The 16,400-nt window shown below is 45.7% G+C and overlaps 2 protein-coding genes across 2 annotated transcripts in view; both read right to left on the minus strand.

The window, feature by feature from the left end:
• Positions 1–5,250, minus strand: part of si:ch211-196i2.1 (collagen alpha-1(I) chain) — a 129,075-nt gene extending 123,825 nt beyond the window's left edge. Inside the window, exon 1 of the mRNA XM_035391561.1 lies at positions 4,008–5,250. Within this exon, the coding sequence (XP_035247452.1) occupies positions 4,008–4,134 (127 nt within the window). The 5' untranslated portion in view covers positions 4,135–5,250. The remainder of the gene's footprint in view (positions 1–4,007) is intronic.
• A 4,775-nt stretch (positions 5,251–10,025) lies between these two features.
• Positions 10,026–16,400, minus strand: part of cacna1bb (calcium channel, voltage-dependent, N type, alpha 1B subunit, b) — a 186,360-nt gene continuing 179,985 nt past the window's right edge. The window contains exons 41-44 of the mRNA XM_035391563.1: positions 15,928–15,972; positions 14,195–14,417; positions 11,046–11,251; positions 10,026–10,673 (exon numbers count right to left, since the gene is read on the minus strand). Coding sequence (XP_035247454.1) covers positions 10,092–10,673; positions 11,046–11,251; positions 14,195–14,417; positions 15,928–15,972 — 1,056 coding nt within the window. The 3' untranslated portion in view covers positions 10,026–10,091. The remainder of the gene's footprint in view (positions 10,674–11,045; positions 11,252–14,194; positions 14,418–15,927; positions 15,973–16,400) is intronic.

Below are 16,400 nucleotides of genomic sequence, written 5' to 3' on the forward strand. Positions count from 1 at the left end.
ACGCAACAGAAAACAAGGCTGTTTAAAGAAGGCTTTCACACTGTGCAATCCATATGGACTCTGGGGACTTGCTAGTAACATGACCCACTATGCCCCCCCACCTCTTCTCATTCACTGCAATCCAAACACACAGCAAAAGCATGAATTCCTTCCTCAGTCAGAGAATTAAATATTTTTGAGGTTCTAGAAAATCAGCCCATCTGGACCGCAGAAGAGAGCAAGTTTGGAAACAACGCACATGAGCTGTCAATATTCCACACAACCCCCCCCCCCCCCCCAAACTTCATTCCCTATTCTGCAAACCGCCCCAAGAAGGGCCCGTTCACAAACGACTTCACCCAATTGTACAGCAATTCGGTTTTTTCATCCAAACGGGACAGACCAGCTTAGCATAAAAGTCCTGGTGGATTTCTACACTGCAACAACGATTACAAATCAGTTACATTTCTGAATAATATTCTTTAAAATTCCCAGTGCTCAAGCTGGGGTAAATGTCAAGTGCAGATCCCAGTGGATCACCAGCTTCACCACTTAAAAGTCCCAGGTGATTCCTGTAATATGCGCTTGATTGTCAAACTTTGGAGGGAAATATTTGAATTCACATTTTGTACTGACCAGCGCACTTGGAAATGTAACGCAATTTAAATAAAAAATACAGCAACTTGACACAGTGGACTTAGTGCACTACACATTTTTGGCAGGGAGGTGCATCAGAGAGCTCACACGACCCAGTGAGCAAAAGAAAGAATCCAGACATTAAGCGGGGTGGAAATCCAGGTCGAGATATTTTTACAAACAGATTAGGTTAATATAGTTCATATTTTACCTGGATATGCTGTAGCCGGGCTATGTCCTAGTTGGCTATAAGACCTTCACTTTTCAATCAAAAGTAGCCAGGTTTCGGGGTGTCTCGTGGTGTAGCCTGTACAGCACTGCCCACATGCTCATTACGAGCCGCGACGTTGGCGGTTCGAGTCCGACTGCGTGAACTTTGTCACATGTCTCTCCCACTCTTCCCCGTTCTTTCTGTCTCTCTACACTGTCCTGTCCAATAAAGCTGAAAAAAGCCCAACAAAGCTTTTTTTTTTTTTTTTTTTTTTTTTTTTTTTAAGTAGCCAGGTTTCCACCAGAATGTCTAGATGGTATTTCACTGGCTATTGACTGCAAGAAAGTTCACTGGGATGCCCTTGCTATCATACCGGGGCCCAGAAGGCCACAGGGGAGGAAATTCGGGGAGGAAAAGGGAAAAAAGAAGGGACACAATCTCAGAAAAAACAATGCTGGTGAAATTCTTCAGTGACTGTCTGGGGGCTGGCCTGTCCTAGGCTTTATCTGAAATTTGATTTTTTTTTTTTTTTTTTTTTTTTCTTTCTGAACCCTCAGACTTCCAAGTCTACATTAAAGACTCTTACAACAACCTGATTCCAAAAGTGGGATGAGCTCCTCTCGATACTTTTGACAATTGCTGTGATGCCTACATTACCGAGCCCATCCCTGTAAGCAGAAGGCTAACAACACAGCCAATCACTGAAAGGTACAAGGTCCCCCCGTAGGTTTTATTAGAACCAACAGCCAAAGTCAATTACCAGACCACTGCAGTCATTTCTCTCCATATATGGCAAGGAATTTTGAGCCTGAAAAAGTTAAACGTTAGAGCTGAGCCTAATAAAGTTAACTGCTTTGGAATCAACAGTTGGGGGTTGTGGAGTAGGGGGGGGGGTATGTAGCACTTCATCTTAGTTGTGGGGAACCAATGTAATTATATTGTTTACTGACACTGAGCCCCGTGGTGCACTGGATGTAGTCTGGTGCACACTCCCCCCACGGATTTGCTTAATCTTCTTGAGCACAGCACTAGTGTTGATGAAGCAAGACAATGTGCCCAGATGTAAGTTAACACATTTCCTAGGGAGATGGAGGGGTGGGGGGGGGGGGAAGAGAAAATTGAGTGAAAATTGAGCTGTCAGTCAATTGCACTTTCTTTGAATGGACTGTTTGCCTGCATACAGTATATTATACTGTAAAACAGGATGCAGGCCTTCATCCTTTTTTGTGTTCTGTTGTGTTTCACTGTGACATCGTGAGCCCATAATGCCACTCTTTGATCTCTGCTGACCAGCGTGTTTTGGCTTATGTTGGGGCCCAGATGGCCACGGAGTCTCTGAAACTGAGCTGAAGCCCAGCATGAGCACAATGCTCCCGTCTACTCTCCTCTGACATGAACCATCGGGGTCAGCGGCACTGGAACTGAAGCAATGGCCTGGATTTAACCACACTTGTCCTCAGTAATTACCTACAAACAGACACACACTTTTCTTTATTGATTTAGTCGCTGTATTACTCTTATTAAAAAAAAAATGACAATCAAAAATTCACTCCCGAAACTGCATTTGCTAAGACAAAAGCTAAAAGTTTATATGAAAGTCAACACTATACGCATACATTTTTAATTAATTGAACCCAAGCCAATGAGTTTTAAACCTTGGGATGAGATCACTGGATCACTGAGCTGGACAGACCAAAATGGCTCTTCCAAAAAATGCCAGCCTATGAAGTATGCGCGATAAATTTGGTAACATAATACACTGTAACAGTCTTTGGAGGTCCAGCCCTTCCTGTACATACTGTAGCACTCCATGGCTACGCTCCAGCTCGCATCAAGAGGCCATACAGAGGCCTGTGATTAATATACCCTCATCGGGATATGATTTGTGTACAAAGCCAGAGCTCAGATTGTCTTGGCTGTATCCAGTCCCTCAAGACATGCTCACTCAGCACATGGGAGAGCCACATCTTCTAAGGAGCGTCAGGGATCCATGGCACAAGTTGTTCTGAGTAGCCATTTCCCTTCTCAGTAAACTCGAGCAAAGAATATGACTCTAGGAAGCATCAAGAATACTTCACAAGGAGATACAAGTTAGCAACTGGAGACATTTTTTTTTTTTTTTTTTTAAACACAGAATGTGGGTGATTTATGCCTTGCGCTCTCAGTGGTCATCGAGCAGGCTGTGTTTTGTTATGTCCAAAATTTGCTTTCAGTTCAAAAGAGCACAACTTCAGAGATTTAGCAGATACTGGGGAAAAAAAAAAATCTGCCAGAAATTGCACCAGTTGCACGGACACTAAAACATTTAAACAGATTAGAATCTCTTCGGCATTCCAGGGAATATTGGACAGACATGCCCTGCCACCAACACGCAAGAAATGTAGCCAACTTAATTGCTTTCACATGATACCCCCTCCTCTAAACTATGCAATTAGTCAACAAGAACAGAAAACATACTTGAGGCAGGGACATTGTAGGTTGCATTAAAGTCGTGTATGGTTGAAATAAATGTATAGGCGAAATCAATGAGCAAGGTACAACGGATTTCTTTGTTACAGTGTCTGTTTTTACATAACTCGGAGAACATGAAAGATGTGATCATTGACTCAGCACCTGATCCCTTATAAGTATAAATATTATGCAACAGCGTCTCCATGAGGCAAAAACATAGACCAAAAGTTTATAGAGATAGCGAAGTCATTCACAACTGTACGATAAAAACCAGGGACTGTGTGGCATGTAGCAGCATATATCTTGAACTATAAAAATAATAAAGTACATATTTTTTGTCATAATTTCAAAGGCTCATGCTTAAAATATTTTGGTCTTCATTACGTCCCAATAAATACCATCGGCGAAGCCAGCAGGTTCAACTGCAGATACAGTTTTCTAACAAGCATTATATTGTACTTCCAGATAACATGTGCCACTGGTTACCAAGAAGATTCGAACAATTTAAAAAAAAATTTTTACCGACGTATATTAATTTTGGCATTTCAACATAACATTCTACCTTTCTAAATGTAAACACGTTAATCATACAGGTTAACGGGAAACGATACAACTGGAATTCATATTTTTACCTGATGATGCCCGAGTATGTGTATACATTGTTGCTTGGACTAGGCTATTAACTTTTTCCGTGACTCGAAGGACAGCGTCTTGAGCAAGGTCTCCTTACCGGTCAGAAGCATCCCGGATCCAGTCTCGACGGGTTCTAGCTGTCCACCGTCAGTCGAAGCGTAAATTCTGGTGAGCGCCAGGAACAAAATATACCATTCTATCGCCCTGAACAAAATGCTTCCCATTGCAAAAATTCAGTGAAAACAAGGATGACTGGAAAGCATGCGACTGCAAAGATGTTCTCCTGCATTCAGGGACACGACTGTCTCCATAGAAACGATGCGTTTATTGTTTTACGCAGGAGTAAGTCCAGCAACTTTTTAATACATTTTAAAAATAAATTGTGATAAAATGGAAACTCAGAATTCAGTGCAACTGTGTTCGGTTATTCTTTCGACTATACTTCGAGTGGTAGTTATGAACCTGTCAGCCGTACATATGTCTGTACCTTTTCACTGCTCAACACAATTCAAGCATCACCGCCTTCCTCAACACGCACACACCATCAGCTTGCGCACTCCTGGATATATTCTAACGCGGTCTCCGCCCCCGCCCTTGCTGCAGGCCAATGAAATTCAACGAGTTTCTCTACGCGCATTTAACGTTAGTTTACCGTTTTTAATCACTGTTGTAACCAAATCCGAAGACGTTTTAATGCGCTGAATTCAGTACCCCTCGTATCAGTTTACAAACATGTCCATTATTTTGTCCATATATTTAATGCGCGTACACACGTGCAGACACTCGGACATTGTGTCCAGGCATCTCAATGCCTGCCCTAGACTCTTCACGTTGCAACCGCAACACTAGATATAAATGTTTGTAATCCGGATACGGCACAAGCGACACGTTCACCTTTCCCCATCTAGAACAGGGATGCCCAACCGTGTTTCTGGAGATCTACTCCTATCCACTGTAAGTTTTCATTCCAATCCTGACAAAGCACACCTCATTCAACAGCTAGAGACCTCGTTGAGCTGCTAATTAGTATCATCAGGTGTGCCAAATTAGGGTTGAAAGGAAATTAATGGCCGTCATTTCCCCAGTATGTTACTCAGGCGCGCTGCCGCGCATGCATATTCTGCACTTCGACAACTCACGACCTACGTGGTTTAGTACAAACGTATACAAATGTTATATTAGAAAACAGCAATTTCTTGATATACATTCATATGTTAATGCTTTCGTATATTAAATGATTCTCACATGTGCAACATTTTCAAATACAACGCAATGTAGGCTATGTAAAACATTACTGGGAAGTGTACTGTATGTATACATGAAATATATCTAAATTTAGAATTAACATTTTAAGTTCCATATAAACCATTACTTTTTCATTTTTTTCCCCAAGGGAAGGGACATCCCGAACTCAATCACAGTATGTACTGAAAAATGATTGGTCTCATAAATTATAGCTATATGACTCCATAAGCACTACAATGAAATTCATAATTACGTTTGTCATGATCATATGGCGTGCCATATGCTTCATTGGTGGTGACATAGCATACATTATGCCAACAGTTCATATTATACAACTTTCGTAAAAAAAGCTTTATAAATTGAACTTTAAGATGACAGCACAAATCATTTATGACTTAACATACAATTCCATTACAAATAATAAAATGAAAAAAAAAACAAACAAAAAATATATATCCAAGCACGAAATATCACAGAATTGTCATTTGTTTCTTCTAAGTTTCATTTATTTTAATTCAAGGACTTTGCTTCATACAAAATGTATGCGTAGAAACAACCGCGGAATTCAAATTCTGGCCAATGAGCAGAAGTCCGTCAGAAAATGATTCCATCCCAGGGCAATCCCATCTGTGACGTATGGACAGAACATTTAATGCTGTTGTCCAATAATGTTTTTTGCTGTAATATAAAGTTTTTTCCACTCCCACAAACCCCCAATTTATATCAAAGATCATTAAAAATGAACAACTGATGAATACGTTATATCAAAAAAGTATGAAGATAAACAACTTTATTACATGCACATACTTCGTAACATGCAAACATGACTTGTTCACGGAGTACAGTCAACAGCTAAAGTTGAATTGGCATGTGGAAATAAATTGGCGTGGTTTTAAAGCTTGGCAACTGACTTAAGGACTTGGGGAAATGGCTGATAGAGACCACAGATATTAAAAGAAATTGTCACAGACAAAAGGAGATATATTCCCCACACTGGTAACAAACAGGGACATTTATTGGACTAAAGGAAATGTGACATGGTCTAGGTCGTGGCAGAATTGTTCATTTTCTCTCTTAACATGAAGTCATCCCCTAGTTCATGCGGTTTAATGTCTTATGAACATTCTTTGAACTCAGTCATGAATTGGTCCGTGCTTTATTTAGGGCATGAATCAGAATAATTAACTAGTAATAGGGCCTTTTCTTAAAACACTGAAATGAAACTTTTTTGTTTCTTTCAGGACTTTGAGGATTGATGCATGCAATTTATTAAACACACTGTATCCACCTGCTTAACTGGAAATGTCCTGTTTTTAATAGCCTGTTTTCCTGTTTGCCTTTATGCATCTTTAAATGTACATTTTTTGTTTTTATTTAAATATTTTTGCAATTTTTTTATATAAAATATTTGGTCACAATCATGCCAAAGCCTGAACCTGGGTAACCCAGCAGGTAAAGCTACAGAGGGAATGAAGGTTTATTTTCAAAGTGTCAAGTTGTTGCATAGCCCACCACAGTCACCAAAGTCGAAACCCTGCTTGGTGAAATGCGCACAATCCTAACGAGAGGGTGTCCATGGAAACAACTGGCTCCGCCCCTCTCCTCTCTTTGGATGGAGCTCCTAAGCTCCGCCTCTCACAGAGTCAAAGGAGGAGAGGGATGGGAACCAATGTATAGAATGGCAAGAACAGCATCAACAGCCAAAAATAATAATGAAACACCACATGGATATTCCAGCTTCCTTGTTAATTCTGTGGTAGAATACTGCCCCTAAAATGCATCAGTGATTTCATACACAATGGGGAGATGACAGTCTCTCTCTCTCTCTCTCTCTCTCTCTCTCTATTCAAATAAAATTGCACTCTTTTAATGAATTTTTTTTAACTTGCACAATTAGTCTCCAGGCTTAACCCTCAGTGTCAAACATTACATTAGGAGAGCGATTGAAATGCAGTTCTCCCCACACAACCCTACACCTATAAAACCTTGAACAAGTTGTGGCGAACAGTCCGGCAACCCGTCCCTTCTCACTGGGCGTGCCGTGCAGCCGAAAGGGGGCGGGTCCTTGGTACCATGGCGTCGGCGGTGACGGAGGACTCCGCGAAAACCCAAAGGGACGCAACATCTTAGTCATCCGCTCCTTCGTCTCCCGACCTACGCGAGGTTGAAGCGACAGGTGAAACTCCAACTCCAAACTCCAACTCCCACAATGCCTTTCTCTCCATGCCCTCAGCTGGCTGGACCGCTCCGTGCAGGAAGAGACACGATTGGTCTGCTGGACTCAAGACCAAAGTCCTGAGCCAAGGGAACTAATCGCGCTGTTATTGCTTCTCCGGGGGTGATGTCACATCCTGCAGCAGATGTTCTCATGCAAACTCACATCTCTCAACTTTGGCAATGTCAGTTAATGAGTAAAAACAAAATTATGAAAATGTATACACCACCATTACATGTGGTCATAGCCTTCCAATGCCAAGTTAAAAGAATGATTAAAACCAACATCTGTCCAGGGTGTGTAGTCCAATGTTTTTGAAGTATTTGTTGATATTAGTCTGAAGAAATTATAACATACAGATTATTTCACTCCAGGACTTGGCATTCTCCCCCCCTCTTCTCCCCCCCCCCCCCCCCCCCCCCCCCCCCCTTCATTTGATGATAAGTTCAAAACTGAAAGAAAACAACCATATGAAATTTCTCTCATCATTTCTATTTTAAAAATAAACATAATTTAAGTTCTACTGAACTATACTTAAACATTTCTCTGCCTGAATCTAATACATTTATATAATCTATACTTATCATATATATTCACTGCCCTCAAATCTACTGTCCTACGCCCCCCTCCAAACCCACAAGACGATGCATGAAAATAAATGAGATGCATCGTTTCTACTAAGTTATTTAAAAGGTTAGGCACTTGGTAATTAACAACCGGAGCAGTACATAAGATAGACCTGACGTAATACAGAACCATATGCAACTCACATAAAAACAGTGATTTGTTTTCTTTTCCTTTTCTTTTACAAGTTTTTTTTTTTTTTTACAAAAAATGCACATAAATGAAACAATATATGTTCTACCATAGGTCATTATAAAATAATAACTTTTTTTTTTAACTCCTCCAAAATATCTGGCATGTGTGAGTGAGCGTGCTTTATCGAAAATTACCAGTGGAACATGAAATGACTGATCGGAAGTAAAAACGAGAAATCATTAACGACACTGTGTACGTGGTGAAGTGTGTTCTGGTTATAGTGTAATATAGTGGATATATTTGATAAAGATAAATACTTAGCTCTTGCATGTAATACTAAGCAACTGAAACAGTCAAACAGGCAACCCAGCTGTCCTGGATTGTAAATGTCATTATTCTCCTGGCTCCCCTTACACATTTAGCTCACTCCACATTTAGGGTGCTCACTGCACCCACGATCGCACCGAAGGACAGTGACAGGGGCGCGTCTCTTCCCAAAACATCCCGCTGTGATTCATCCCCTCAGACAGGAAGCCAGAGACCCACAGCACAGCCCCATCCCCTCCAGGCGCAGGGGAAACAGCAGGACATTTTTTTGGGTTACCCTCACAGACCGTTGGAGGAGATCTTGGCATCGTTCACTCTTCCCTGTCACTCAGCAAGACAGGGCGCACTGAGAGATGTCATACCTGGGGACTAGGTCTGGGCCTCTCGCTTCCCATTTCATATAATACTCGTGCTAAAAGTTCAGTGCAAAAAAGAACACAGGTACAAAAATAAAGAAGTATAACCCGTACAGGCAGGCATTTCTAAAAAAAATAAATAAAAAGAAGTGCTGATAAATTATAAAATCTGAATTTTCTTTTCTCTTTCAGTGTACTTTTCTCTATATGCACCTTACACCATGCACTTTAAAACCGACGTATACGTATACACATACATACAGCAACAGTGTAAACTACCTCCTTTGCAAAGATGATAAAACTCATCACAATTCATCACATTAGAAAATGTCTGCAATAAACTTTCCCGTGCGAGCGTGCGTGTGTTATGTGCGTCTTTGTGTATGTGTGTTATGTTTTATTAGTGTATTTGTGTGTTATGTCACAATAAGTTATGTGTGTGCGCGTACGTGTGCATTGTGTGTGTGTGTGGGTGTGAGTGTGTGTATGTGTGTGTGTGTGTGGTATGTGTATGTGTATGAGTGTGTGTGTATGAACGTAAGCGTGAGTGTGTGAGTGTGTGTATGAGTGTGTGTGTATGAACGTAAGCGTGAGTGTGTGAGTGTGTGTATGAGTGTGTGTGTATGAACGTAAGCGTGAGTGTGTGAGTGTGTGTATGTGTGTATGAGTGTGTGTGTATGAATGTAAGCGTGAGTGTGTGAGTGTGTGTATGTGTGTATGAGTGTGTGAGTGTGTGAGTGTGTGTGTGTGTATGAGTGTATGAGTGTGTGAGTGTGTGAGTGTGTGTGTGTGTGTGTGTGTGTATATGAGGGTGTGTGTTATGTGTATGTGTGTATGAGTGTGTGTGTGTGTGTGTGTGTGTGTATGTGTGTATGAGTGTGTGAGTGTATGTGTGTGTGTGTGTATATGAGGGTGTGTGTTATGTGTATGTGTGTGTGTGTGAGTGTGTGTGTGTGTGTGAGTGTGTGTGTGTGTGAGTGTATGAGTGTGTGACTGTGTGAGTGTGTGAGTGTGTGAGTGTATGAGTGTGTGAGTGTGTGTGTGCGTGAGTGTGTGAGTGTGTGAGTGTGTGTGTGTGTGTGTGTGAGTGTGTGAGTATGTGAGTGTGTGAGTGTGTGAGTGTGTGTGTGAGTGTGTGAGTATGTGAGTGTGTGAGTATGTGAGTGTGTGAGTGTGTGAGTATGTGAGTATGTGAGTGTGTGAGTGAGTGTGTGAGTGTGTGAGTGTGTGAGTGTGTGAGTGTGTGAGTATGTGAGTGTGTGTGTGTGTTGTATCCAGGCTAGCACCACTCATCGTCCCCAGCCTCTCTGGGGCAGGGGGGCCCCGTGCTGCTGGACCCGGGGCCCCCGCTCAGCCCCATGGCGAAGTGATACCCGTTGGGCACGCCGCGGCCCTGCGGGGGCGTGGCCTGCGGAGGCGTGGCCATGGGCGTGGCCATGGCCTGGGGGGCGGCGGTCCGGGGGGCGGAGCGTCCGCCGTGGGAGCTCAGGGCGTCCTGGAAGAGGTCCGTGTCCTGGGCGGGGGCCCGGCCCCGGTCCCGGTCCCGGTCCCGGTCCCGCGGGGGCTGCTGGCCCAGGTTGGGGTCGGAGCCGATTCGGGTGACGGGCACGGGGGAGAAGGGCTCGCCCCACAGCAGGGCGTCGTGCTCCGACAGCCCCCGGCTCAGCCTGCCGGCCCCCCGGCCCCCGCCGCCGCCCATGGCCCCGCCGGGCCCCGGCGGCACGGGGGAGGAGTTGGCGGTCCTGTACACCACGCCGGGGCGGGGCGTGAGGGGGGTCTGGGGGAGCTGCCGGCGCCCTCGGGACGGGGTGCTGGACCCGGAGGTGAGCGTCACTGGGCTCCCTTTGGCAGAACCACTGGGCTGCAGGGAGAGAGAGAGGGGGGGGGGGGCAAAGCTGTCAGAACAGGACGGGGAGGAGGAGGTACAGGGAGGAGGAGGAGGAACAGGGGGTTGGGGTACAGGCGTCCAGCTAATGGGAGCTCCTGGTCTACGTCTGCACTAACATGGTCCCTAACCCCCACCTCTGCTCCTACCCCCGCTAGCCCTTCATTGACCCCTCTGCTTCAGGCCCAATCCCATCCCGTGCCTGTGTCTACCCCTGCTGTCCCTACTCCCCCTCCTCCATGCTGCTCCTGTTCAGAGCTCCTCACCCTGCTCCTACACCCTGCTGCCCCTCCTGTCCCTACACCCTGCAGCTCCTACACCCTGCTGCTCCTGTTCAGAGCTCCTCACCTTGTAGGGCAGGGGCTCCGGGGCCTCGCTGGGCGACACGGCGCAGCTGGAGGAGGCGGGCACGGCGGGGTAGGACTCGCGGTTGCCGTAGCGATCGCAGGAGTAGTAGCGCTGCTTCCTGGCGGCGGACGAGGAGTGGTGCCTCCTGTCGTGGGAGCGGCTGCGATCGTGGGCCCCGAGCTCGGGCGGCGGGTCCCCCGGCGTGCCTTTCGATCAGAGACAACATCGCCTGAGACGCGCGGACACGCCCTTCCGCACACGCCCTTCCGCACACGCCCTTCCGCACACGCATTCACACGCATGCGAGACGCTCGAGCAAGCACTCGCATTCAGACATACACAACATCCGGTTTTTCGCATCTATCATGAAGTACATTACATTACATTGCAGGCATTTAGCAGACACTCTCATCCAGATAAGACTTACACAACTTTTACATAGCATTTCTTTTTTTTTACATTGTATCCATTTATACAGCTGGATATCTACTGAAGCAATTCAGGTTAAGTACCTAGCTCAAGGGTACAACGGCAATGTCCTACCCAGGAATCGAACCTGTGACCTTTCGGACACAAGCCCAGTTCCTCACCCACTGTGCTACACTGCCGCCAGTGAAGTAACCATAAATAAGTGAAGCCACTCTGTTCTGGTTGCACCAGGAACTGTATGCAGTATGTTTCATCCATATAGTACTAACCCTAGCGTGTGGACAAAGAAGGTCTTATTAGGCCACAGAGAATTTGCCACAGAATATTCTCCACCTTGAAGTATTGTTAAAAGGAACACATCAAGCACCATTATAGAAATCCCCTGAAGTCACTTAATACAATACTGGATCATAAAATCATGAATCGCAATCTTACAGATTTAATATCCGATTCATCAATGTGCAAGCAACCTCTAAACCAGTTACACAGAATGCCACTGTGGAAGCCCTTAGGGCATTCAGTGGGGTAAACGTGGACAGATCCACACTTCCCAGAAGTGGCCCTGCTCTCTGGAATGTGGGGGCGCTGCGCAGGAACGACGGCGACCCGAAAAAAGGTTTCTCGCCATAAATTAGGGGGTCAATAGGTGAGCTTGTCCGTCAGCCCCTGTAATCCGTGTAACAAAGCCCAGCTGTGGTCCCGCCCACCAGGTCCAAACACCCCCCCCAGCCAACCGCCAGCAAGCACAACCTGATCCCTACAGCAGATGACCCTGCACAGTAGGCACCAGTCAGGAAGCAATCCACCCCCCCCCCCCCAAAAAAAAGATAATTGATCATTCAGCCTAAACCTAACTTCACTAGCTACCTATGCTATGTAATACCCAAAGACCATTTGGTACTAAAAGCACTAAAATCTCAGTCTCCCTCTTACACTTGACATGGCACTTGATTTACGAAGCCCTTTAGCATGTGCTAAACCTTTTACCACGCACAAAACTAACAACACAACCAATGATTGGTGCAAAACAAATACCATGACCAATCAGGGGTCATGTTATTGGTTTTGCGTGTGCTAAAGGATTTTGCACATGCTAAAGGTCTTAGTAAATCACGCCCTTAATGTTATCTTGTAGGTTTATGTGTCGACTACTTGCCATCGGCTACCTACCATCAGCTTTCACTCAGAGAACATGGCACTGCTTGTACTGGTAGCCTAATCATTATACTACACACTGCCACTCAGTATCCTGGCGGGTTTGGATCAGGTTATGCGAGGTCTCTTATGAGAATGTATCGGCTTAAAGTTTAACCTCATTCAGTCAAAGTTTACACCAGCGTTCGTCAAGCAGAGGTTGTTAACAGTACAGCCACCCCAAACCCAGGGGCCCCCTGAAGGTTATCCTCCATAACAACCAACAAGGGAAACTAAGTAGAAGATCTTCATAAATATTTCAAAAGTAGGAAAGTCAAAAAATAAAAATAAATAAATAAATACCCAAATCAGAAATCAAACCTATTCAAAGGCCTATTTCTCCTAGCAGACTGTGTTTTTCCTTTATTCACAAGGGGCTTGAAGCAGAAAATCCTAGCAAGCCCTTTGGAAACAGTTCTTCCCCACATAACCCGATAACACCCCCCTAATCCGATCAAGAATTTTTCTTGCCATTGGAAAGGAGGTTGAGTGATTTTCAAAGAGTCAAGTCTCTCTCTGTCTCTCTCAAGAGTAAAATTCCACGACAGGAATTCACAATTCAATGAAAAGAACGCATCAGTGGTTTTCAGTTAAAACCTAATCATAACCATCTCATATGCACCCAACCATATATGAATGCAAACCAAGCTCTTATAATTTATCGCAATGTGAAATGAAAAAAAGTACTGTAATTCTTTTCAACATTAAATGCATGAACCAAATACTGTACCAAATAGCAAAAACAGAGCCTGCTGTTGAAGAGTGATCTTTACTTTACACTAAGACATTACGCCACAGAAAAAAACACCAAATGAGGAATAAACAAAAGTTTATCAGATCACTGGGGTTCATGGAGAGCTGTTCTCCTCTGGATACTTCAATGATTTATTATTCTGACGATGTAGTGTCTCTATCTGAACGGCACTGCCCAGGGATTACGGATGGAACATTGGCTCAATGGCTAATTCCGTCACGCTTGCACGGATGTGAAATCTAAACTGTTGATCAAAGTCCGCTTTCACAATTAAATAAACAAAACGAAACAAACAAACCAATGTGTGAGTCCCGTGTGAGTCTCAGACCCCATTGGCTGCTCCGCTGCCCGGGCTGGCCACACCCAGGCCAGACCAGACCAGACTTCTGCACAAGCTTCAAATCCCAGTTATTAAAAACAAAACAATATAGAAACATCTGCGACTTCATTACAGTCAGCGTATCCAGTTTCTTGCTAGCGTGCTTATCGGTGGCTAGCCTGGGCCCAAAGCTCCAGACGCCCCCCACCCCCCCGCCCCCCCCCACAGACTCCCAGCCCTCAGCCTTGCCCCCCGCCCCCCACAGACTCCCAGCCCTCAGCCTTGCCCCCCGCCCCCCAGACTCCCAGCTCTCAGCCTTGCCCCCCGCCCCCCACAGACCCCCAGCCCTCGGCTGTTGCGCCCCCACCCCCGCCCCCCCCACAGACCCCCAGCCCTCAGCCGTTGCCCCCCCCCCCCCCCCACAGACCCCCAGCCCTCAGCCGTGGCCCTGACCTGCTGCGCTGGACGGCTCCCGGTCAGCGGGCTGGTCCAGCGACCTCTGCTTCTTCTCCCGCTCCCTGCGCCGGTGGCAGCGGTGGTGGTGGTGGTGGTGGTGCGGCCTGTCCTGCGTCGGCCGCTCCAGCGCGTAGCTGCTCAGGTCCACCTCCTGGGGGCGCTGAGGCGCAGGGGACAGGGTCGACACCGAGCGCTTCATGGGGCTGGCGTCAATGATAGGCTATGTGAGAGAGAGAGAGAGAGGGAGAGAGAGAGAGAGAGAGAGAGAGAGAGAGAGAGATATGACAGGACACAGTGAACGGGTGTCAACACAATCATTATTAAATTATTAGTAGGGGAATTATGCGAAAAGTTGTTATGCAGTGGATAGAAGCATGAAATTTGGTACATATGTCCCTTGGGTGATCCTACGACATCCTAGAAGGGGTGCCCAAAACAATCTTAAAAATCTTATATGTAGCTGGTGCCATTTTGGCTCTACAACTCCAAAATAAACAAATACATTTCCATAAGTCATTTTCTCTAGTGAGTTCCTTACTGGCTGACAGGAGCAAGTCAGGCTATCACAAAATGTTGGGTCTGGGGGGTAGTGTGTGGAGGTGGGGAAGATCTCCAACCAAAGGCTATAAATGTCCTACAGTTAAAATATGAATGTATGTATTGGCTAACATTGGGATACTCTTTATTCAATTTAATCTGTATTTTTAGCTGCCTTACCATAGAGTTAAACAAGCATTTCTTATGCTTCTAAGACCCTCAGTGAATGACACATTTATAGCTCAGAGGGGACTTGAATGGGTTTTAAGGTTGATTTGTGACTGTAATGATATGGTATCTTCGGTGCAATTTCAATTGTTTGGGTCAAAACCATTGTTATTTTCTGCATGCACCTGACAAAGGCCTAGCAGCACCACCTAGTGGTGCCAATCAGAACTCACCCACAAGCCTACATAGAGTTCTCTAATCATGAACCAGGGCACGACTTCAATGGAGTAACATGTCATTCTTTTACAAGTGGAAATTCCCTTTTATCACAGCTCTGAGAAACACCAGGTTCACACAGAACCCTCTAGCTGGTCTGTGCCACACACTGTAGCAACAGAGAGCCACCAACAGCAGGTACTGTGAGTTCCGCATGCAAACACACAAACACGATCGGAAGATCAAGTCAAGACTAAAAACAGTTGGACATAATAATGAAGAACAAAAGGCACACCCAAACGTAACACTGTTAACCAGGTGAGTACACACTCGTTACCTGCCCACGATTCTTTGTACCTGTAAACACTGGAGAGGAATGAGACAGGGCATTATTGGAGTATGACATGGTGCAGTGTGCGTAGGTATTAAGTAGAACATGAAGGGTGCGTAATGGATGGAAAGATTAATTGGAGAGCAACGAAACACCAACATGACAAGGAAAAATACAACACCTTCACAGACACACAGATATGCACGCATGCACACACACACACACACACACACACAGACACACACACACACAAACACAGCACAGCATATGCACAGACGTAGAAACACAAACGAAACCCTGCGAGTTGCGAGGGAACAGGAGCACATGTGTAAAGAAACGGGAAGCTCGTTCACTCGTTTGAAAGAGTGATGCACCCCAGAGTGGTTCTGAGAGAGCGCTGAGCTCTGTGGGGACGGGGTGGGGGTGGGGGGGGGGTCCAGGGGGGTGGGGGGCAGTGTGGCGGAGCAGCAGTACATACTGAGAGGTACGGGGACCGTGTCGGGGCGCAGCGACAGGCGCTCTGCTGCCGGGCAGCGAGGAAGAGGAGGAGGAAGAGGAGAAGAGGCACACAGCAGCCAGGGGCAGCCATCACACGCGACAGCAGGAGAGAGGGAGAGAGGGAGTGAGAGGAGGAGAGAAGAAGGGCAGAGAGGAAGAGGGGGAGGGAGGAGGAGAGGAGAGGTGGGTTAGAAAGTGAGGGCGAAAGGAAAGGGGGAGAGGCAAAGAGAGGAGTGAAGGAGAGAGGGATAGAGGAGGATGTAGAAAGGAGTGTTGGAAATGAGGAGAGAGGGAGAGAAGGAAAAGGGGACAGGAGGGATGAAACAGGACGTACGAAGAGAGAAGAGAGCCAGAGGAGGGGGACAGAGGAGTGGGGAGCAGAGGTGAATCAAAAATGGAAACAAAGAGAGGAAAAGAGTGTGAGAGGGGAGAGAGAGAGGGAAGAGAGGAAGA

Source organism: Anguilla anguilla, chromosome 14 (genome assembly GCF_013347855.1).
Source record: "Anguilla anguilla isolate fAngAng1 chromosome 14, fAngAng1.pri, whole genome shotgun sequence".
Classification (NCBI taxonomy): Eukaryota; Metazoa; Chordata; class Actinopteri; order Anguilliformes; family Anguillidae; genus Anguilla; species Anguilla anguilla.